Below are 23,829 nucleotides of genomic sequence, written 5' to 3'. Positions count from 1 at the left end.
AGTGGGTTTAATATGACTAGCAGACCCAATCACTGTTAGCAAGCCTAGTCCAGCCCAAATAACCAGTAAACATGAGTTTACAACAGAACCTACCTAGATGTTCTCCATTTAACATCCACATTCACCTTCATCTCCCAGACCACTGACCGTTCAGGTCCAGTCCGACCCTCACGTTCAGAGGCAGGGTGCGTTTGGTCGGCTGCTGTCCGTCTTCAGGAGAAGCTCGGTTCAACAGCTCGGGTAAAGACTCTCTCTTTTCTCCCTTTTATTCAGCTGTCAGTATTTATTTCTCTCTCTTTCTCCTTTGAACTTGTGGGTGAAGAACTGGAGAGAATGAAGGACTGTCCTCTGTGAAGGTTTATAGAGGTTCATAATGAAAGTGAGGAACATCAGTTATTATGTGAACCTAATCCTCTTCTTCTCTGGTGTCTTCAAGGTTTCCCAACATTGGAAACACCTGCTTCATGAATGCTACCCTGCAGTGCCTGCTGAGTCTTCCCTGCTTCTCCACCCCCATCATAGATCAGCAGGTCAGCTGGACGGACACCTCCAGCTCTCAGATGCTCAGGTACCTCCCAGGGACTTCACCTGTGTCTGGATGAGCTGTTCAATCTGCTGAACTCCATTATAGTCTTTTACCTCTTAGAAATGATTTGATTTCCATTAGGATTAGATGTGTTTACTGAGTGTCAGTCCAGTGCTGTAATTCTCAGAGATCTGATCAACGTCCTGTCGCTCCATGTAGGTGTTTAGCAGAGCTGCAGCAGGCCAGGCTCAGCAGCAGCAGCACCAGCATGCAGAAGAGGCACCTTCTGAGAGCTGTGAAGCGTTGCCTCTCTACTCGCTGCCCTGATTTTGGGTATTACGCTCAACAGGTACAGCAACAAGTGAAGCTTTATCCTTCTGAGAAAAGAACCAAAGGCTGCAGTTGTCGACTTTACCCACATTTCAGTGTTTTATACAGAGTTAGGAGGAACTGAAATAGATATCATGAGCAAAGCTCAGTCTAACACCTCCTCTTGTGCTGTCCTCCACAGGATGCCCACGAGTTCCTGATGCTCTGTCTGCTCCAGCTGAAGGAGGAGGGAGAGGCTCTCAGGGCATCCAGCCTTCCCTACATTTGCCCTGTGGCGAATTTTGAGTTTCAGCTGAGATCTGTGCGCACCTGCACCAGGTAACAGTGCTCCTCCTTCTCCAACACATGGTATTTGTGAATCAGCAGGTGTTGTTCTGTTGTAACGCTGCTGTTCTCCGTTTTGTGAAAGCTGTGGACTGCAGAGATCCAGAGTGGAGGATTTCAACCACCTCTCCATTAACCTGAGCTCTACTCTGACGCACAGCCTGCACAGCTACTTCCAGGTCTGTTTGTACACAAATATAATCTATCCCCAAACTTTTGTCCATATATTGTATTATGAAAGTTAGCGAGTTTGCTTTGACACATAGATTCTTTATTTTCTATATTCATATATAGCTGTCTGTTTTTATAAATCCCATCAGAATAAGCCTTTTATTCTCTTCATGACTCAAAATCCTCAGTTTAAATCAAGCTCAGCATTTAGAAACTGTGTAGAATAATAAAGGAGAATAATGATGTTTAATGATATGGAAAAGTTTATTCTAGCTCTATTTTTACTGTTTGCGTCAATTCCAGCAAACAGAGTTGGAGCTCTCCTGCCAGTGTGGAAAAGGCCGTCAGGCATGTGAAGTGCAGGAGTTCTCCATCCTCCCACGGTGAGTTTATCTGTTACACACTACCAGAAACAATGAGTTCCAAACCAGTGTGTTAACCGTGCTCCCTCCAAAACACCTCCACCCCTAAAATCACTCTCCTCCTCTGAGCAGCGTCCTGATTCTACACGTGAAGAGATTTAGCATGCTGGGAGATGGAAAAAAGCTAAAGGATGTGATGGACATCCCTGCCCAGCTGGACCTCTCTCACTTTCCAGGAGTGTCTTCTCTTGGACAGTCTAATCCTCTGGACCTCTCCAGCTTCAGGCCAGGTAGAGTTTTATTGACTCTTCTTCTTATGAGTGATTTTACACTGTAATCACATCATGAACGTGTTCAAGTACCTGCCATAATGACTCACTTCCTTCAATCTGTTAGCTGTAGAGAGTGGAGAAGGACAGGGCGAGAGAGGACAGCTCAGGAGTTCTTTGGTGAGGAGAGAGAGAGATAGAGAGAGTATGAATCAGGAAGACAGACAGTCAGGCCTAGAAAGACTGAGATCAGAAATACAGAGATGGAGGGGGAACGTTCTCTAGTGCAGTTTCATTTAATCTCAGTAAAAAACAAATGTGTTTGATTGCAGGAGAGTCCACCAACAGGCCTCTACAGACTCCATGGTGTTGTCTCCCATTTGGGCAGCAGCGTGAACAGTGGTGAGGAACTGGACTGAACTGTGACACTTGTGCACACACATGCTGTATAATCTATTGAATGACTAATAACACACTGCTGTCCTGACAGGCCACTACATCAGTGATGTTACTGAGGGGGCAGGAGATAGCTGGCTCTCGTTCAACGATTTGAAAGTGTCCCATGAGACAGGGGCGGCTATACTTAAACGCAGGGCAACAACAGCGTACCTGCTTTTTTATGTGCACAGGTAGAGCTTCTCATTCTAGCACTTCAAACACTTTCACTGAAGCTCAGAAGACACACTGGACTGAATAAACTTCAGCTATATCTTATTTCATGTTTTTTTCCAGTAATGCTGGAGAGACAACCCTTCACAAATATGAAGAGGCTGGAGAGTCCCTCCTTAACTAACCACCTCCAGCCAAACACAACGGGACACGAGACTGGGCTGGGGGCAACAAAGAAACAGGCAGGCACTGAGACATAATGAATCAAAATTGACCAAAGTAACAGAGCGAAAAAACAGACCATATAACCACAAGTGAAATCAAGACTGAGGACACAATAAGGACCAGACTTAACAACAGACAGGTCATCATAAATGAAACAAGACTGAGGAACAGACAAGAGACAGAACAGAGGACTACCCACCCTAGAAGTAGGCAGCTTAAGGGCCTACACAGCAAGGGGCTGGGAGGGCACCGGATAAGGGGTCTGCAAGACTTTAGGTGATGGCAGAGGGCAAGCATTGGGTGATGGCACCGTGGCCTCAGGGGGACGTCATGCTTGGTCGGGTTTCAGGTTGGGCAGTCATGGGGGGCAGAGACATCAGTGGGATAAGGAGGCTGAGAAGCCACTGGATACCAGGTCTACAGGACTTTAGCTGATGGCACCAGGGTCTCCACACAAGAACCACTAGCACAGCAGCTGCAACCATTGGTACAGGGCATGAGCGGCTGGGAACACTACTTTGCAGACAGCAGCAGCATGCTTGGTCGGGTTTCAGGTTGGGCAGTCACAGGGTGTGAGCAGACCAGCATAGACGTCTGCAGGGTATGGAGGAACGGCAAGGGCAAGCTGAGCTGCTAGCAGGCTCACACAAGAAGTAGGCAACTTGATGGCCTACACAGGAGCAAAGGGCTGGGAGGCCACTGGATACCGGGTCTCCAGGACTTTAGCCGATGGCACCAGGGTCTCCACAACAAGAACCACTAGCACAGCAGCTGCAGCAGCTGCAACCGATGGTACAGGGCATGAACGGCTGGGAACACTGTTTTGCAGACAGCAGCAGCATGCTTGGTCGGGTTTCAGGTTGGGCAGTCACAGGGTGTGAGCAGACCAGCATAGACGTCTGCAGGGTATGGAGGATCGGCCGGGGTCAAGCTGAGCTGCTAGCGGGCTCACGCAAGAAGTAGGCAACTTGATGGCCTACACAGGAGGATCGGCAGGGGTACGGAGGGTACGGAGGATCGGCAAGGGCAAGCTGAGCTGCTAGTGGGCTCACACAAGAAGTAGGCAACTTGATGGCCTACACAGGAGCAAAGGGCTGGGAGGCCACTGGATACTGGGTCTACAGGACTTTAGCCGATGGCACCAGGGTCTCCACAGCAAGAACCACTAGCACAGCAGCTGCAGCAGCTGCAACCATTGGTACAGGGCATGAGCGGCTGGGAACACTGCTTTGCAGACAGCAGCAGCATGCTTGGTCGGGTTTCAGGTTGGGCAGTCACAGGGTGTGAGCAGACCAGCATAGACGTCTGCAGGGTACTGTGGATCGGCAGGGGCAAGCTGAGCTGCTAGTGGGCTCACACAAGAAGTAGGCAACTTGATGGCCTACAGAGGAGTAAAGGGCTGGAAGGCCACTGGATAACGGGTCTGCAGGACTTTAGATGATGGCACCAGGGCCACACCAGCAAAGACAACGAGCACAGCAGCTGCAGCAGCTGCAACCGATAGTACAGGGCATGAGCGGCTGGGAACACTGCTTTGCAGACAGCAGCAGCATGCTTAGTTGGGTTTCAGGTTGGGCAGTCACAGGGTGTGAGCAGACCAGCATAGATGTCTGCAGGGTATGGAGGAACGGCAGGGGCAAGCTGAGCTGCTAGCGGGCTCACACAAGAAGTAGGCAACTTGATGGCCTACACAGGAGCAAAGGGCTGGGAGGCCACTGGATACTGGGTCTACAGGACTTTAGCCGATGGCACCAGGGTCTCCACAGCAAGAACCACTAGCACAGCAGCTGCAGCAGCTGCAACCGATGGTACAGGGCATGAACGGCTGGGAACACTGCTTTGCAGACAGCAGCAGCATGCTTGGTCGGGTTTCAGGTTGGGCAGTCACAGGGTGTGAGCAGACCAGCATAGATGTCTGCAGGGTATGGAGGATCGGCCGGGGTCAAGCTGAGCTGCTAGCGGGCTCACGCAAGAAGTAGGCAACTTGATGGCCTACACAGGAGGATCAGCAGGAGTATGGAGGGTACGGAGGATCGGTAAGGGCAAGCTGAGCTGCTAGTGGGCTCACACAAGAAGTAGGCAACTTGATGGCCTACACAGGAACAAAGGGCTGGGAGGCCACTGGATACTGGGTCTACAGGACTTTAGCCGATGGCACCAGGGTCTCCACAGCAAGAACCACTAGCACAGCAGCTGCAGCAGCTGCAACCATTGGTACAGGGCATGAGCGGCTGGGAACACTGCTTTGCAGACAGCAGCAGCATGCTTGGTCGGGTTTTTAGGTTGGGCAGTCACAGGGTGTGAGCAGACCAGCATAGACGTCTGCAGGGTACTAAGGATCGGCAGGGGCAAGCTGAGCTGCTAGTGAGGCCATACAAGAAGTAGGCAACTTGATGGCCTACACAGGAGTTAAGGGCTGGAAGGCCACTGGATACTGGGTCTGCAGGACTTTAGATGATGGCACCAGGGCCACACCAGCAAAGACAATTAGCACAGCAGCTGGAGCAGCTGCAACCATTGGTACAGGGAATGAGTGGCTGGGAACACTGCTTTGCAGACAGCAGCAGCATGCTTGGTCGGGTTTTTAGGTTGGGCAGTCACAGGGTGTGAGCAGACCAGCATAGATGTCTGCAGGGTACGGAGGATTGGCAGGGGCAAGCTGAGCTGCTAGTGAGGCCATACAAGAAGTAGGCAACTTGATGGCCTACACAGGAGCAAAGGGCTGGAAGGCCACTGGATACTGGGTCTTGCAGGACTTTAGGTGATTGCACCAGGGTCTCCACGGCAAGAACCACTAATACAGCAGCTGCAGCAGCTGCAACCATTGGTACAGGGCATGAGCGGCTGGGAACACTGCTTTGCAGACAGCAGCAGCATGCTTGGTCGGGTTTCAGGTTGGGCAGTCACAGGGTGTGAGCAGACCAGCAGAGACGTCTGCAGGGTACGGAGGATCGGCAAGGGCAAGCTGAGCTGCTAGCGGGCTCACACAAGAAGTAGGCAACTTGATGGCCTACACAGGAGCAAAGGGCTGGGAGGCCACTGGATACTGGGTCTGCAGGACTTTAGCCGACTGCACCAGGGTCTCCACAGCAAGAACCACTAGCGCAGCAGCTGCAACCTTTGGTACAGGACATGAGCGGCTAGGAACACTGTAGACAGCAGCAGCATGCTTTGGCTTTCATGTTGGGCAGTAATGGGGGGGCAGACAAGCAGAAATGTCAGCTGGATAAGGAGTATCAGTGAGGACAAACGGAGCTGCTAGCAGGCCCTCACAAGAAGTAGGCAACCTGATGGCCTACACAGGAGCAAGGGACTGGAAGGCCATCGTATAGTGGGTCTGCAGGACTTATAGTGGGTATAGTCGTATAGTGGGTATATCGTATAGTGGGTCTGCAGAGCTGCTAGCAGGCCCACACAGGAAGTAGGCAACCTAATGGCCCACACAGGAGGAAGGGACTGGGAGACCATAGTGGGTCTGCAGAACTTTAGGCGATGGGACTGGACGAGCACTGGGTGATGGCAGCAGGGCCTCAGTAGCATGAACCACTGGCACAGCAACTGCTGAGAAGCTGTGACCACTGTCACAGGAGTGGGAGTGGATAGGATTATGGGGGATGTCAGTATCAGTATGTTATGGGGATGTCACATCAGTTGTTTTAGGCTGGGCGGTCATTGAGTGTGAGCAGACGAGCAGTCGTCAGTAGGGTTAGACAACCTGATGATAGCCTGCAAAGGAGCAAGGGGCTGGGGGGGGGTTCCACTGGAGAAGAGGCCTGTAGAACTTTGGGTGACAGCACCGGGTACCTTGGCAATCTCCTCAGCAGCAAGAACCACTGGATGGCAGCTAGAGGGGCCGTGACCACTAGAGCACTGAGCAGCGCTAAATCAGTGCAGTCTTTTGGTGTGGGCAGACCATTGCAAGTGTATCTGTGAGGACACGTTGAACTGCTGGCGGCCTCATCTTCAAACTGCTGTGTCTCCAGGAGCGGGTGGTGCCTGATTGCACCATTGCCACATCTGCTAAATAAACAGACATCTTGAAAAAGATCATTTTGCTTTTTTGTTTAGTTTTTCAAACATAAAGTTTGGAGGAATCGGTGGAATTCACTGTTAAGAAAAGCCAATAGGGACAAAAACGATCAAAGGCAGAGTTACAGCTAGGTTTTAAATGCTAGCATTGTTCTGTTAGTCAGGAATATCATTAACAAGCTTGCTGCTCCAGTAAAGCCAGAAACTCATATTTTTTTAAAAACATCAGTATTCAGTGTCAGAAACTACAATAGCAAGTCTATGCAAGTTTATTTAACAATTTAAAGTGGTGTGTGATCATTAAAACATGCATTTAGGACAATGCTAGTTAATGGTTGAGCCTAATCTTGTATTAACTGTTAGCTATGTTAGCATCTGGAAGTCAAGTGGGATACAACAGCCAAGGTCTTTAAGAGATCATTAGACTAGTGATTGTTTCCAGCTATGCAGCAAGTGAAGATTTAGCACAAAGCTACCCCCAAGAAAGCTACAGAAGAACAGAGTAAACTGCCCTGTGGGGGTCATATCACTTTCTCTTGCTCTAGAAACACTACACCTTGTCCAATATGGGCCATTTGGGATTGGGACAGGTGTAACCAACCTTTTTTCTGTCCAGTACATTCCTCTGAAGCCCAAGGCATGAGGTATTTGCAGGACAATGGGGCAAAAGAGCATCCTGAAACTGTATCTTAGTCTGGAAACTGAAATTCCCGTTCTGAAAAGGAAATCTCAGTTAACATATTTACACTGTTACACACTGGTTTCGGGAGAGGAATCCTAGTAAACCTGAGAACTCATAGCCTATATTTGGCATGTCATGTTTTCTCTAAAACCCACTGTTATATAATATAAATAAAAATATAATATATATACAAATAATAATGCATAATTCATTACTTAATTCTTGCATAAATTAACCACCCTGCTTTTGTTACTGAGACGAATGATGACCACCTTTCTCACCTTTCTCACTATACTAATACTGGGTGGAGGTGGAGACCCCCATGGATTCCACAAACCAGAAACATGTTGGATGTTGTATCTAAAAGGATGATGGAAACATTCCATTCTGACCCTACTATGGTGAGTCTGTGCACACTGCAGCCCCTCAACCAGTCTGACCATTCTCCGTTGAGTCTGACCTCTCTCATCAACAAGGCATTTCTGTTAAGGCATCCCTTTTTTCTCTATTACACCATTCTGAAAAAACTCTAGAGACGGTTGTGCTGAAAATCTCAGGAGATCAGCAGTCTGTCTGGCATCAGCAATCTTGCCATGCTCAAAATCAGTGCCCTCATTCTGATGGTTAATGTGAACATTACCTGAAGCCACACAATTGGCTTTTTAGATAATACCATGAAAAGCAGTGAGTGTATGTAAATGAGCTCTGTTTGATGGGCTGCACTACATCGTTCAATAGCAGACCAACACCAGTGGATTTCAGCATGAATAGGAAGGGCTAAACAGCTGAAGGCCGAATAGACAGATGTATGTCAATGTGTTTTGTGTATGTGCCCTCACAAAATCAATAAGTTTAAAACAGGTGGTTATGATACAGATCTTTAAGGACTGCTTATGTATCGTTTAGTTCATATTTATTTGATACATACAATACAGTGCATGCTGCCATAAACAGTGGGCTTTCTGGACTACGATACAATTATCCCAAACCAAAGAAAACATTGAGATCTTGTTTTGCATACATTGTATATCCTAGTAGTTCACTGGACTTTCTGCCCATCAACTATCCATTTTACCCACTAACTATTTACAGTTATTGGATATTGTAGAATGGGGTTAATGCATCGCCTCTTGGTTATTCATCTTTTTCTATTACAATAATATTGATTATATATGTTTAATCAATGTTTAAAACCACTGAACTGTTACAAATGTACCCTGGGTTGCCAGTTTATGAGGTCTAGCAGTGTGTTGTACCTCCTTTGGCCAGAATGGCCAAATCCAGAGCATGGATTTGAGATTTGAGAAAAAGATGATGGTGTTATGCAGTGCTGAGTGTTGACAACTCACTGTCATGTTCCTGGAACCATGAGCTGTGCCACATGGTGCATTTGCATGCAGGGTGCCATGAAGAGATCCACTTAAAGGTTCTTCAATGAGGTCCTTCAATGGTGTCCAATTAGGGTTAACAATTGTCGTAGCCATTTTGAGCCAAAGTTCGAAATGTGATGCTTTCTGGGGTAACATCATGTACAGCAGTGTATCTGAACTCCTTGACCTTCACCATTTCAACTATTCCCTGCTCCCATTAACTATCAAGACCTTCATCAGCTGAATTTTATGAGATACAGAGATACCAGCAATGCCAAGTTAGGCTATGATGCCCATACGTATGACCATTGTGGTGCAAAAATCGAGGGTATACCAAATAAACTGGCAGCACAGGTAGTATGTATTACTGAAAGAACACACAAGTCCACTGCCTTCTGTGAGGAAGTTTCACATCCAAAGAATTCCAACTCCCCAAACATTTGTAAGTGGCTCTGGAGCTTCAGAACTTCGTACAATGATACAATGGTAACATTGGAAAGCAGCAAAGGTTCAGATTTCAGTGGAGGGCAATGGATCCAAGCAGAAGCCCCAGAAGAAGGAGGTTCTGTGTAAAGCTCTTGGCACCATTACACAAGTTTTCCTTACAACAGGTCAAGCCAACCACCGTATTTGTTTGGACCAGCTGAGCAGACAAATCACCCATGCAGAAACTCTTAGTGGCACATCCTTTCATCATCAAGCTCTGTCCGTCCACACCAACTGCAAGCAGCAAAAGAGCAGAACTTCAAAAAGAGAGCCTTTATACCTACTGATCCCATTCTTGGAATGGTTTTGCCTTCTAACACAATTTGGATAATTCTCCTACCTGCCGACTTGATGCAGTGGTCTTCATCATCAACACAGTCCAGGGTTGACGAGCAGTCCTCTCCATTGCAAGTGTAGCACTGAAAGCCGTTTGGCGTGTTGCTCATTACATCTATGAAATCAATGATCTTGCTGTTGAACTGCTCCAAGCAGGACGTTACAATAAACATGAAACCAATCAGCCATAACATTAAAAACACTGGCCTATTATTGTGCAGGTCTCACTCAGAGGCATGGACTCCACAAGACGTAGCCAGTATCAACTTTTTCAACAGTTTCAACATTCAGTAGTTCTTCTGTGGGATTGGGCTCAGGGACAACTCTGGCATCAACTCTGCCAAAATACTCATTTAATAAATGTTTAGGGCCCCAGTCAGTCTCTGGCCCTTAGAATCAGAACTTTCCCTCCATACGGTGCCCCTGATAGCTTTTGCACCTTCTCCTAACAACATCCCATAAGACCTGCCTGATGTTTGGGGGAAGCCATCACCCAGTCGTCCAGCCATCACAGTTTGTCCCTTGTCAAAGTGTCACATATCCTTACACTTGGCCATTCTCCCAGTTTTCCTCATACCAACACATCTACTTCAGGAACTGACTGCTCACTTACTGCCTAATATGTAGATCCCACCCCTTGACAGGGGCCATTGTAACCACATAATCTATATTATTAATTTCACCTGTCAGTGGTTTTATTTATTATACTTTCATTTGTGCCCTTAACTTACTAAGATATGGAAATGACATAACTAATCTGTCATAATTAACCTGTGGCTACTAATTAGTAAGGCAGGAGACGACGAATAATGAGCAATTGCATTCCCACGCCTTAGTAAACTGTGGGCATGTATTTTTTAACTTGGTTGTCACCAGCGGGGCTCCATATCAATTCCTTGCCCTCAGCAGGTAATTATACACTGGCAGTCACAAAGAAATTGCTCACATGAACATGTATTTGTCCTGCTTGTTAATTTCCTTTTGGCTGCCAGTCTACTTTATACCATGGCACGCGAAAGTTTGAGCACCCCTGGGCAAAAGATCTGTTACTGTACTAGCTAAGCACAAATAAGATGACCTGATTTCCAAGAGGCCTAAAGTTAAAGATTATATTTTTCTTTAATATTTTAAACAAGGTCACTTTTTTAATTCACTTTTCTTACCGTTTCTAAGATTTGGGCACCCTGCCTGGTCAGTGCTATGCAGTAACACCTACTTTGGCAAGTATCACAGCTTGTAATCACTGGCATTGTATTTAAGGAGTGTGTACCTGGCTTCCTCTGGGAGTTGCAGAGGTCTGTGCTGCAGCACTGATTGCTAATTACCGTCTTGGTGATCCCAAAGTTCACGGATGCCGTCACACACTGCTGAGCAAAAGAGCAGTTCTTCATCACCATATTGACCAGCACGGTGCTGCCTACAGGCAACAAATATGGGAGAAAAAAAGGGTTACCACATCATTCAGTAGACGAAGAGTATTTCTAAGGAGCACACTGTCCAGCCCTACCCATATAGGCTGTGGTTTTCATGTTGCCACATTGACCAGCTGGACACTCCACTTTTTGTTCGGTACACTGAACTGAGGTCTCCGGAATACATTGGTAGCAGGTCAGGGAAAGCACTGAAATCAAAAAATGCCCCCCAAAAACACAGTTAATGCAACAGTTTTACAGGGGAAAGTGAGGAAAGTTAGCTGGTAATACCATTATCTCATCTCTTATGGATTTTTTTATGAGTTTTTTTCCCCCCTAAATTTAGACTTATTTTCACATGTGCATCATTTCTCAATTTACACTAAATACTAAATATTTAAAACTTATTTTTTCATAGTTTTGACTATGAGACTCTAAATTGTAACTTTTGCTTAAATAATAATATACTCATTTTGAACTTTAATGAATAGTTTTATTAAATATTATTTAATAATTTTATAATGTTTAAATAATATTGAAGTATTAATATTTATAAAAATAGAAATATTACCATGAAGAGTAATTTTCTTTATATCATAATTTGAGGAAAAATATAACAACACTTTCAATATGCCTGTGTCGTAGTTTCCTCCAAAACATCTACTCACATCACCTTAGATAGGACCCTTGTAAGATTACAGTAGGCTGTAACAATGGGGCCCATTCAGGAAGCCCGACTGGGTCCCAGTAACAACACATGTACAAACCCACTCAGAGCCCATGCCCACCTGGAACCCAACTAATCCATGCTCCACCCATGTGAGCCTCACATGTTGGCTGGGCAGTATTTCTTTCAGATTTGCTTCTCCCCTACTGTCCTGCCCACTCGCTAAGGTCTTCTGCTACTGGTCTCCTGAAGGTTCCACCCTATACCTTTGTGGGCAGGTATTTCAGTATTATGGCTACCACGTTATGAAATGCTCTTTGACTCGGCTCCTCCTTTCCTTCTAGTCTAGCTGAGAACCTTCCTTTCCTCACAATACCTTCGTCTTCCTCCCTGTCCCCCTGCCCATGTTTTGTGCTTTATGTTTTATCTCCCTGCTGGTTGCAGATGGTCTAAGATGGTATGGTTGATTAATGTGTTTACAAAGCTGAATATCTTGGTGAGCTGGCAAACAAGCTGGTGTATACATGTGAGTATGTTGGGACTAGCTGGTCTGCCAGCATCAACAGCTTGATCAAGGTGTTTGTTGGTCACAGTCATATACTGACGGACTAGTTTGCGCAAGATGGTCAAAGTGGTGGACCAGCTAGACCATCAAACTTAAATGAAAACCTTATGCAGCTTTTTTAAATCAGTGTTTTATTCTTTTTGTTTCAATTTAATTCATTTGTCTATTTATTTATTTACCCTCTGATATCTAACTTTTTATTTTGGTGTGTTTGTACAATTATGTTGTATTTGACCTCTAGAAAGTATCCTTGGATATGAGAAAGACGCTGTACAAATTAAACTTATCAGACATTTTAATTATTTATCAATTTAATATTTATTATTTATTAATTTTAGGCGTTTTTACCTGACATTATGAGAAATCAAGTTAATTGTTTGGAATTTTGGAACCTTTTTATGTCTACATTGTGAGAAAATGATAAATCATTATTTCAACATTGTAATATATGCATTTTGTTTGTTTTATAGACATATATAACATTATTATAAACTATTTTATATATTACAAATTCCAAGGCAATAAGTCTTGTTTTAATAATAAAAACTTTTTGACCTACTTCTCTTCTTCTGTACAATTCCCAATTTAATACTACTTTAATACTACTACTATACCTTGAAACTACTTAATTTATATAGCCCTTCTTATACAAATGCCATATAAAATAAAACTAAATAACACTGCCTAGTTCTTATTTAATATAAATATAGAAATAATGTAATATATACATTTATTTTCTATATTAAAATTCATATGCTAGGTCATTTTTTTTCTATACAATTCCCAGTTTTCTTTTGTAATTTAATAATACTAGCAGTGCTACTACTGGCTTAACAAATAATATAGCCCCCTTTATACAACTGCTCTTAATGGTGTATAAAAAAAACTAAACTAAATAACTAACTAATTAAAGTTCTTATTTAATAAACCAAAATTAATTCAATTCCATTAAAAAACAATGACTCACAAAAAGCAGCAAATACTTAAACTATTAATAAAATGAAATGTACAATTACTTAGAATTATATATATATATATAATGTTATATATAATAATTATATAACAAGAATAGTGCTGATAAAACACAATTGTGATCATTATTACTGTTACTACTGTTGCCAAGATCATTTTCTTAATTACTTTAACACTGGTTATAATACCTTATTGGAAAAAAAAAGAACTATAAATACCTTTGCAGAAAAGTGCACTAATGAGGATGAGGAGGGTTGCCTGGATCATCTTGATTTCAGCTCAGAATGAGGAGAGCTGGGAGGGTAAAGAGAGTGAAGGTGATGAAAATGATACAGAGAAATATACACCTAAAACAGGTGACGCCAGCACTGGCTTGTTTGGTTATGTTAGCCAGTGGCTTTGTCCTCCCACCCCTCTTGATGTCACACTCCTCTATATGCTGCTCTATAGGGTAAATTGAAGAAGACGCTGCCACCTCCCCCTTTCCTTAGGAACAATGTATATTGTTACTGCTCGATTTTACCACACCAAAAAGAGCAGGTGTGAAAACGCCCCAGATTATACCATGTTCCAAACTGCCCGGTTTATTAACTACCAGGAAGATGTAGCAGACTCTGGAGTGGTGGTGCACTGTTCTACTGTGCAGAGATTTCCTCCATAAATATGACAGTGATATGAACAGTCTATCTGGTACCATCAATCAAAGTTTAGCTGAACTAGGGATAGCTGTATGATTCTGTATGATTCTCTGGCAGCTGCGACCACTTTTATTTTTGTCATGATTTTGTTTTTACATTTTACATCATTTCCCACCTGGTCAGAAGTAAAATACAGTCAATCCAGTGACGTGTGTTGTAACATCAGAATATCTGATCTCGTAGGGTTTGATTTCTAAAGGCAGGGGAATTAGAGAATTGGCTCTTTTTGGAATCGACACTCCTATTGCACTGTCCCCTATCATGTGAGTGATAACTCTGGCCTACTGTGTAGTGTTTTTTTTTTTTTTTTAAGTTATAGTTGGTTTATCAAACAAATACGGTTTAATGAATCATATATGAACCAAATCATTCTTGTTTAATTGTGTTTTGGGTTATTGATCTAAAAAGCTAAATAAATATATATTCAACATACCAATTCCACCATCAGCAAAACTCTAGCCCTAGAGCACCATGCTGTAGCCACCATACTTAACAGTTAGTACAGTGTCCTTGGGGCTGAATGCCTCATTTTCAAATCAAATCAAATCAAAATCAAATCAAATCAAATTTTATTTGTCACATACATAGTCATACACAGTATAACTTGCAGTGAAATGCTTTTTTGACAGTCTGCTCACATCAAGCTATACAATAAAAAATCTACATTTAAACTTAACTAAACCTTAACTTAATGTAAAGTAAAGTGCAAAAGTGCAAAATAAAAATAAAATAAAAATGAAGAAAATAAAAATAGAATAAGTTACATTTAAGTTAAGAATAGAATATAAAAATGAAAATATAGAAATATAAGCAAAGAAAAGTACAGAATACAAATATACAAATATATATACAGAGATGAAATAGTCTAGAAGCATGGTATCGACTTTTGAGTATTTGAGGTTTTAAACCTCAAATAATGTCTCTGGTCATTGTGGCCAAACAGCTCAATCTTGGTCAGAGCTGTAAAACTTTACTCTTTTTCTTTACTTTTTTTTTTTTTATCAAATGAATCACATACGACCTAAATGCTTCTCGTTTAACTGTGACTGGTTGTGGGAACCAAAAATCCTCCTTCGTGTTCTGCCCGGATCAGGGACATGTAGCTAGGCAACGTTAGCACGGCGGAGCTAGCTAAGTGTGCTAATCAACATTATCGACACTTGGCGTTGTTTAACGTGTTTTTACAACGTTTCTGTTTTGTTTTTACATCGTTTCAGAGTGTGTCAGAATGCAGACCGCGATTCATGACTTGTCGGTAGTCGTGGTTTGATATTGGTCTGTAATCGTGACTCGAACAGAGCATCGAAGTGAATAGCTAGCTATAGCTAGTTAGCTAGATAGCTAACTCGTAGCTAAGCTAGTGCTAGCTACAAGTGTTTAAATCTGCAATTGGGTTTTGGTATTCCGAGTCCTAGACAGTTTATAACAACAGCTAGAACAGTTTATTAGGCAGGTATGTCAGAGTCTGGACACAGTCAGCCCGGGATGTACGGACAGGGCCGGAGAAGAAGGCGGAGGAGGGACAGAGAGCCCGGGCCGCCTGGTCAGAACCTCTCTGGTCCGAGCCGAGACAGGGATTTTGGTCCCCGGGAGCGGAGGGTGAGCCTGTCCACTCTAACTACCTGTCGTTCGACCTGTCACCATTAAAGCTGACCACCATATATTCAGCTAGCTAGGTTCACAAGTGGTGTTGGGACACTGCTGCCTTATCATTTCTGCAGTTATTGCAACTATTGTTTGAAATGCTCTATAATTTCTGGAACAGCTATCTAGCTAGCTACCCTTCTCACAGAATATGAAGGATATAATAATAATATAATATAATAATGATATTAACTGGACATCATTGACATTTCTGTCTCCTGTTTTCAGGATGGAAGTGAAGAACCCCCTGGACCACTCCTACAGAAAACCCCTATCATTCTAGCCAAGCCTCCTGGAGACAGGGTGAGCCTGCATAAGTGGTGTTCATGCTTTAAAAATTAGGCAGGGATGCAAAGCAGAAGGCCCTGATGGGTTGCTGGTGGCTTTTGGTATTAATCAACAAGCTTCTTGCAGAATTATGACTATTTTTGACTTGGAATGATTACTGTGTACTATTGCACAACCACCTTCGATGTGTGTTTGGGATCGTTGTTCTGTCAACCATCTGATGCTGATGGTTTAAGGTTATGATGAAGATTTCTGATAATTCATAATTCCATAATTCAATGTGCAATGTGCAATGTACCAGTGCCACTGGAAGCAAAACAGCCTCAGACTATGATGTTACCGCCACCATACTGGTACAGTTGGTACAGTGTTCTTAGGGGTTGAATCTTAGCTTCACCAAATAACTCAGTCTTTGTTCCAGCTGTCCATAAAACATTCCTTCTGAAGGTTTTTCACTTCACTGCTCAGCTGCAAACCTCAGCCAACCCAACCCAGCTTAAAGGCATCGATTTTGGAAAAATGATAAGCAGGACTAGGTGATCTTAGTTTGACAGTGGCCATCTGGTCATGAATCAACACGTTTTCCACATGTTCTCCAATGTATGACCTTTACATTGAGTGTTGTGGGGGACACCTTGCAGGCATTGTTTGGGTCCACTTGGAAGGGTGACTCAAAATCAATTAATGAAATGTCTTCTGCTTTTTCAGTCGAAGCCAAATGCACCGGTTGGTGGCACCCCTTTGGAAAAGCCTATCATGCTTATGAAACCCAGAGAGGAAGGAGGGAAATCTGCTGCTGCCTCTGATGCTGCACCTCCAGCATCTGGCCCTGGAGTTGCAAAGCTGGAGAGGGAAGGCCAGCGTCCAACTCAGCCTGTGTACCAAATCCAGAACCGTGGCATGGGCTCGGCTGCATCTGCTGGGGCAGTTGACCGTGAGTCGTTGTCAGTTAATGACCTTTTGTATCTGCTGCAAACAGACAGTCCACTCATCATTGGAACCACGATGGCTGCCTTAATCTTCCATTGTTACAAGTCAGAGAACCTCTTTTCAATATTATCTAGAACCCTGTTTTGCTTTTGTAGGTATTTGCGTCCTTTACTGAGGAACTTCTGCACATTTTCCATGGCTTTTTTTTGTGTGTCAAACCACATTTAATGCATTTTTTAAATGCAAATATCGTTATACCTTATGTCTGCAGCTGTGATTGGCCAGACTAAGCTTCTGCCTCCCGAGAAGATGAAGCACAGTATCAAGCTGGTGGATGAACAAATGAACTGGTGTGACAGTGCTATGGAGGTAAGTGCTATGCTATGGAATGCTTTGCTATGCTGTGCAGATTCTGTGTGAGCCATCATGGTGCCTCACTGCAATCAGTCTGTAGCACAGGTCATCAAATTGCTCATTAGCCTTGAATGTTCAATTCGGAGGTAAAGTAACAGGGTGGTAAATAAGCTTGTAAAATCATGTCTGAGCATTTTTAACCCCATCCAAGATCCCATACTAAGAACAACTTAGTCAATACATGCTTTCAATGGCACCCAAAAAGTACACCATAAGAAACCTCTGTGGCCTGATTTTAACAGGGGTAACTGCTGTGGAATTATTTACTTCATCTGCTAAATTCAGGGCAGGTCTTAAACTTATTAATAAAATGGCCAGAAGTATTTAAATTCTACTAAGGCTGGGCGATACAACCTCGAATCAACATCACGTTTGATTGAACATTTGGCCTTGATAACAGTGTGAAATTCGTAGGTAAACGTGCATGTGTAAAAGGGGATTCTGCCACATATAGTTGCTTGGCTATTCCTATTATTAAGTATTATTATTTTGTTCTGTGACTAGCTCATATAGTGTCATTGCAAGGTGTATGTTTTTATCTCTTTATTTCAGTACCTGCGTGACCAGACGGACATGCTGGTTGTAGGAGTCATTGGGCTGCAGGGGACAGGAAAGTCCACAATCATGTCTTTCCTCTCAGCTAACACACCTGAAGAGGACCAGAGGTATCCCTTATATTTATATCTGTAAATGAAACCCATGTAGCAGACTTAGTTAGCTGGACCTTTTGTCTTCTGCAATCATTCCATTTGCATTGCGCAGGTCATATGTGTTCAGAGCCCAAACACAGGAGATCAAGGAGCGAGGAGGGAACCAGAGCAGTGGGATTGACTTCTACATCACACAGGAGAGAGTCATCTTCTTGGACACGCAGGTTAGACTTGGGTTGGGTTTGCAGAGTCCATCCGTGAATTTCGCCGCATCCAGATTGTATCACACATCCTCATGAATGATATTTACATGCAGTCAGTCTTAGAAGCTGGACCAAACCAAGATGTTTATTCAAAGCCTTAAAATACAGTAGTCCTGTTCTGTCAATATTCCTGTTATTAAAAATGGTATGCTTTGCTGCTGTGTTTGTTGTCAGCCCATTCTGAGCCCATCCATCTTGGATCATCTCATCAACAATGACCGCAAGCTGCCCCCTGAATATAACCTTCCTCACACATATGTCGAGATGCAGGTGAGTGTGTAATAGTTAAAGTCATTTTGCAAAGGGAGTGCCTGAAATTCTTTATACTCGCCAGTATTTTTTTACAACTTTGAGCCTTCATTGTCACACTGCCACTGTTCATCCCCCAAAGCAGTTACAGTTAAATTGCTTATATTTTTACAGATAATTACAGATCCAGATACAGGTCTTTGTGTTTGTATAAGTAATACAGCCAAACCGTTTAAGAAGTGGTGCTAATAAATGCTGGGGTAAAATTCCTTTATTTTTACTAGCAGTTCCTATAATGAGACATTCTGCACTGATTGATTTAGTTTACTAGAGACATTTTTCTTAAATTACTGTTTTATAGTGTGTTTAATATCTTATGTCTGTATACTGATGTCAAATAACTGATTTATAGTGGGTGAATGTGCTGTAATTTGCATGTAGCATGTGTGTATTAGCATTAGCGTTAGCTAATAATGTAAATGGTGCGCTGGACAATGTGTTAAAACAAAGAACTGGATTGAGATTAAAATAGCCAATACCTGATCCATTAAAACATGCTTGGGTCAGGACATCCTTAAAATGAATATTTGATTGATATGACATTTTATTAATTCCTCTTTGAGCCATGTTGATTTTAACTTGCATTGTCTTCTTTTGTTTCCTTTTGTTTCCTTTAGTCCCTGCAGATAGCTGCCTTTCTCTTCACGGTGTGCCATGTTGTAATCGTGGTTCAAGACTGGTTCACAGATATTAACTTGTACAGGTTGGACCATGTTCTAAAAAACTTTAAAAACTGTTATAATACTCAAATGCTACAGTAAAAATGTTTGAACCAGGGTTGCAGCGGTATATTGGTTTTTAGGTATACCATGACATGAAAATCCTATTATTGTATTTTATAATGGTTATTATATCATGTACCAGTGTAATGTACAAATCAACAAAGACACACACCAGACTCTCCTCCTGATTTCGTTTCGTTAAGGGTCATTGTATGATTGTATGATGATGATGATAATAAGTAAAACTGTAAAATACCATATACTGTTATACCATAAAGCCATGATCTTTTATGAGGTGGTTATCATACCATAGTTTCAGCCCTCTTTTACAGTTTGTAGGTACTTTTGAAATGACCCACACTACTATTTAAATGTCAAAAGTCTAAGTTTTTTTAATAATATTAAAACCAGTTGGTTGCATAACTTCATAAACTATACAAAAGTTATATATTTTTTTTATAAAAAAAATAAAATAATAAAAGTTTTGAAATATGTGAGAGTTGTCACTTCACAGTTTTCCAATAATTAAGAAGCTAGAAAGCTAAACTGTGGCTTTATTGTGTTTGTCAGGTTTCTTCAAACTGCTGAGATGCTGAAGCCCTCAACTCCATCTGCTAGTCACGACAGCACTGGATCCTCAGGGCCAGATGATGGATCTGAGTACTATCCTCACATCAGTAAGCTTATCACCCGCTCCTCCTAGTTCTGCTGACCTCATTCTGGACTCTCCTTGCATCTCAAACCTGTAGTTAACAATGTGAATCAACTTTCAGATAAAGAAATGTGCTAATATTTTTAATATTTAATTTTTTTATTTAGTCTTTTTGCAGAACAAAGCAAGGAGGGAGGAGTTCTGTCCTCGAAACCTGAAGAATATGCACATGGTGGTGGAGAAGCTGATGGTTCATTCTCACCTGAAATATAAAGGTTGGCCCAAGCAACACTTATCTAGTATAAAAACTATCCAAAATAATAAGTACAGTGATTTCGGTGTTTAAAGCTTTTGCATACTTTGCTTTATTTAAAGCCATTCAACAGGATTTTGCTGTCTTTGCAATGAAAGTGTTGTTTAGTAGTGTAGATGTACTGACCAAATTCACAATATGCTCAGACGTGTATATGAGACATGTATGATGACATAATTTATTAAAGTATTGTTATAATGTCCATCTTTACCACTACTGGTTTGAGCCACTGTCATCAGTGTCTGAGAACACTTTAACCTGTATTTTCTAAATATGACAAAAATAACAAAAATAGCTAATAATAATAAACAGGGTTTCACTGGGTTTCACAACAGAGCTGTGATTTCATTTCAGAAAGTTTTTGTTTAACAATCTGGAAAGTGTTTAATATCCTCCAAGAAGGGCACTGATACATGCACGCAAAGACTAGCCACCAAAATTTTATTTATTTATTTTTATTATTTATATATAGTTTTTTAAACAATATGAGGTGATATCTTCCTGGGAAGACTAAAATGATTAGACAACCACTAAATTCAGTGGAAAACGCTTAATCGGTCAATAAATACACAAAGGAGCCCCCATGAAAGACCTTTAAATGTCATCCAGTCCACATAGGGTTTTATATTAGATTTTTGAAATGTATATGTATATTAAACTGATTCAGAGTAGACCACCTCTAGAGGAAAGGCTAAATTACGGCAGGACTAAAAAAGGCCTACACACTGAAAAGACGAATATCATGCATATATCTCGAATTGTGCAGCAACCCTGACTAAATACATTGGTGTCATGTTATGCTTTTCCAGGCACATTGTCCATGCTGGACTGTAATATATTCCCTGGACTAGAGCGAGACTATCTTGGAACGGAAGTTAACCTCTTCCTTTTGCCATTGCTGGAGAACGATGGTGACGAAGCCTTGACACGAGCAGGTCAGTGAAGAATCACTGAAGCCTTTTTGGTAGAAAGATATTCACTATAAATATATGCATAATGTGTGTGTGTGTATATTTGGGTTTTATACCATGCAATAAAATTAAAACAAGTAACTGTTCCTGTCCTTTACTACAGGGTCTGGATCTACACCGCTTTTCTCTCTGCTGCCTGGCTATAGAGGCCACCCCAGCTTCTCTGCACTTGTGTCCAAACTCCGCAGCCAAGTCCTAGCCATGTCCCGCAACCAGCTGTCGCACACCATCCTCACAGAAAAAAACTGGTATGGTAAATCCAGGGCAACAAAACCATCCACTTTTGTGGATTCACCAGCAGGTGTCTGTTCCTCATCCATATAACATATTAATATAACTCATTTTGGGTTCTTGTCCATGCATTTTTTTCTTTCTTTATTTATTTATTTTTGCATCATACCAGAAATCATTGAAAGAACAAAGAGGACTGTTTATCTGATCTGATTGCAATTTGCATCATCAATGAATCATTTTAGTGATTCATTTGAGCAATTTGAATAATAAATTGTCTTGTTATGAAATTAAATCTGTTATGAACCAGTGTCCAGCAGTTTGATGATGATATGACTGTGATGGTGTGCTGAATGCTCCAGTTGTACTTCTTCATTTGTATGTTCTGTGTTTGCACAGGTTTCACTATGCTGCCAGAATTTGGGATGGTGTGAAGAAATCCTCTGCCTTGTCCGAATATAGCCGCTTACTGTCATAAATCCAGACATGCCTAAAACCAAGAAATGGAAAAGGTCTCTCCTTTCTATGCTCCGAGGCTCGACCAGAGAGCACCGCATGCACCACGAGAGCGGGGCACTGTTGACTAACATGTTCGACCAGAATGGGGCCAGCTGTCGTGATTAGAGCAGTGGATGCATTAAAAGGACGACAGTGGTGGGTTGCACTTGCTGCTGAGTTGTTGTATTTTGAAATGGGAAATACAGCAAATGTGTGTTTGCTCACCGCGTTGAATCTTGCACCAACCAACTGAACCAGGTGGTAAAATCATCTCCACTGTTTACAAATGAGCTGCAATTGATGGCTCAGGGAGCAACATTAGGACTGTAGAGCAAGATCAGAATGATTGCACAGTGTAAAGATCCTTCAGACAACTGTATTTTTTTCTTTGTAATATTTATTTGACATTAAAAAACAGCAGTTCTTCTGTCATGTTTGATTCATATTCTTATTTTTAATCTTTATTTTTCATCATTGTGCACATATTGAAGTTCTCAGTCCAAAAGAACTATCAGTATATAGTTCTGATAACAGAAATATCTGAAGGCTTACATGTGAACAATTGTTGTGTATATTGTACTGTCAATTAAATTCAGATCCACACCTAGTTGGTGTGCCACCAAGTGGTTGAAAATTCAGTTCTGCTGCACCTATAACTCCGCCTCAGTTGATGAGGAAGTTAATGAGGATTTGAACCACTATTACTTAGCAGGAGATATTAAAGGGACTTGGTTTTTCCTGGGGGTGGCAGTGGCTCAAAGCCTCACATCAAGAAGCGTACCATGCTCTGATTCAGTCCTGGATGAGCACTACAGATGTTGATCTGGAATTTGGGGGAGACCCATCTAAATCATTATTTTTTTAAGCCCTTCAATCAATCCCTGCTTAGCAAATGTTACCTTAAAGCTTTTCCTTGTCTTTAGCAGTGGTGGTACTTTCTATGAATAATTATAAAACGTAAAGCTCCATATATGGTTAGAATGGGTCTGTGGGATGCTTGATAGCCAGATGGACTAAAGGATGTTAATTACTACCCATTTCCAAAGCCAAACACAAAAGCTTGGATTTGTCTGTGAGGTAACTCTGGACACTGAACCCACTTCTAATTAAGAGACACACACAAAATATAATTAAAATATTTCCATGTTGTAGAAACTGCAGCTTCATCCACCTTAAGAAATGCTTTATGGTGTGTCTCTTTCTGTAGACATTAAAGAGAAGAAGATGAGAAACTGAATGTGAGACAAGGCGGCGTTGTATAGGTTACTGAAACATATAAGTCAGGGGATGGACACAAAAAAAATTCAAAGTCACTGCAGTTGAGTTTAATTGATCAGTAAGAAATGTATGGCACATGTGCAAATCCGACTAGAGCAGGCAATCCTTACATACTGAGTGACCGGGCAAGAAGGAGACCAGTGAGGGAAGGCCACGAAGACACCCATGACTGCCAACCAGCGCCTAGTCTGATGGCCGGCCTCATCAGACCAAAGAACCTTCTTCCAGTTGACCTTGAAGTCTCTGAACTGTAGAGGTTCAATTCTCCTTGCTGCGCTCCCATAAACCTCTGACTAGTAAAGAACCCAGACAGCAGTTCTCGTATGTAGAATCTCTCCCCTCTCAGTTCCTGAAATCTACTGATTTACAGGGGACTAATACACTACTATGCTTTAATACACGTGATAATTGGATTGGTGTGCTTATAATATTCAAACCGATTCTTTAAACTCATAAACGGTAGTTCAAAAATCCGATTCGGAAATGAATCGATTCATTTAAAGTGCAGTGTTTCTGCACACTGCTTCGAAGACTGTATATGCTCTTTATAAAACAACTTTTTTTACTTTTAGGTGTTTTTATACCCCCAACATGGTTTTCTAATATTCCTGGAGGCTTGTCTGGCCTTTTAAC

At 42.3% G+C, this 23,829-nt stretch overlaps 2 protein-coding genes across 2 annotated transcripts; one reads left to right on the top strand and one right to left on the bottom strand.

Moving 5' to 3' along the window:
- Positions 1-749: 749 nt before the first annotated feature.
- Positions 750-12,718, bottom strand: negaly6 (neuromast-expressed gpi-anchored lymphocyte antigen 6). Its single transcript, XM_072680719.1, has 6 exons — positions 12,712-12,718; positions 11,227-11,340; positions 10,990-11,136; positions 9,724-9,834; positions 9,427-9,617; positions 750-893 (listed from the first exon to the last, which is right to left on the bottom strand). Exons 1-6 carry the CDS (start codon positions 12,716-12,718, stop codon positions 750-752), a joined length of 714 nt encoding a protein of 237 aa, XP_072536820.1.
- Positions 12,719-15,130: 2,412 nt separating this feature from the next.
- smg9 (SMG9 nonsense mediated mRNA decay factor) lies at positions 15,131-22,350 on the top strand. The gene is made up of 13 exons (XM_072680407.1): positions 15,131-15,632; positions 15,906-15,980; positions 16,674-16,899; positions 17,167-17,264; positions 17,862-17,974; positions 18,072-18,183; positions 18,397-18,492; positions 19,149-19,234; positions 19,824-19,930; positions 20,073-20,180; positions 21,028-21,153; positions 21,293-21,437; positions 21,820-22,350. Exons 1-13 carry the CDS (start codon positions 15,489-15,491, stop codon positions 21,896-21,898), a joined length of 1,515 nt encoding a protein of 504 aa, XP_072536508.1. The 5' UTR covers positions 15,131-15,488; the 3' UTR covers positions 21,899-22,350.
- The last annotated feature ends 1,479 nt before the right edge of the window (positions 22,351-23,829 follow it).

This window comes from Salminus brasiliensis, chromosome 5, assembly GCF_030463535.1.
Source record: "Salminus brasiliensis chromosome 5, fSalBra1.hap2, whole genome shotgun sequence".
Taxonomy (NCBI): Eukaryota; Metazoa; Chordata; class Actinopteri; order Characiformes; family Bryconidae; genus Salminus; species Salminus brasiliensis.
The sequence above is the reverse complement of the archived record's forward strand: the minus strand, read 5'-3'. Positions and strand labels throughout refer to the sequence as shown.

What these genes read in the sequence shown, in the direction of transcription:
- negaly6 (XM_072680719.1), bottom strand. An exon ending in GAAAACCACAGCCTATATGG is followed by an intron (nt 11,137 to 11,226) that starts GTAGGGCTGGAC and finishes TGTTGCCTGTAG; the next exon opens with GCAGCACCGTGCTGGTCAAT. An exon ending in CAACTCCCAGAGGAAGCCAG is followed by an intron (nt 9,835 to 10,989) that starts GTACACACTCCT and finishes TTGATTTCATAG; the next exon opens with ATGTAATGAGCAACACGCCA.
- smg9 (XM_072680407.1), top strand. Translation starts at nt 15,489, where the DNA reads ATGTCAGAGTCTGGACACAGTCAGCCCGGGATGTACGGACAGGGCCGG. An exon ending in ACACCTGAAGAGGACCAGAG is followed by an intron (nt 17,975 to 18,071) that starts GTATCCCTTATA and finishes TGCATTGCGCAG; the next exon opens with GTCATATGTGTTCAGAGCCC. An exon ending in TTCTCACCTGAAATATAAAG is followed by an intron (nt 20,181 to 21,027) that starts GTTGGCCCAAGC and finishes ATGCTTTTCCAG; the next exon opens with GCACATTGTCCATGCTGGAC.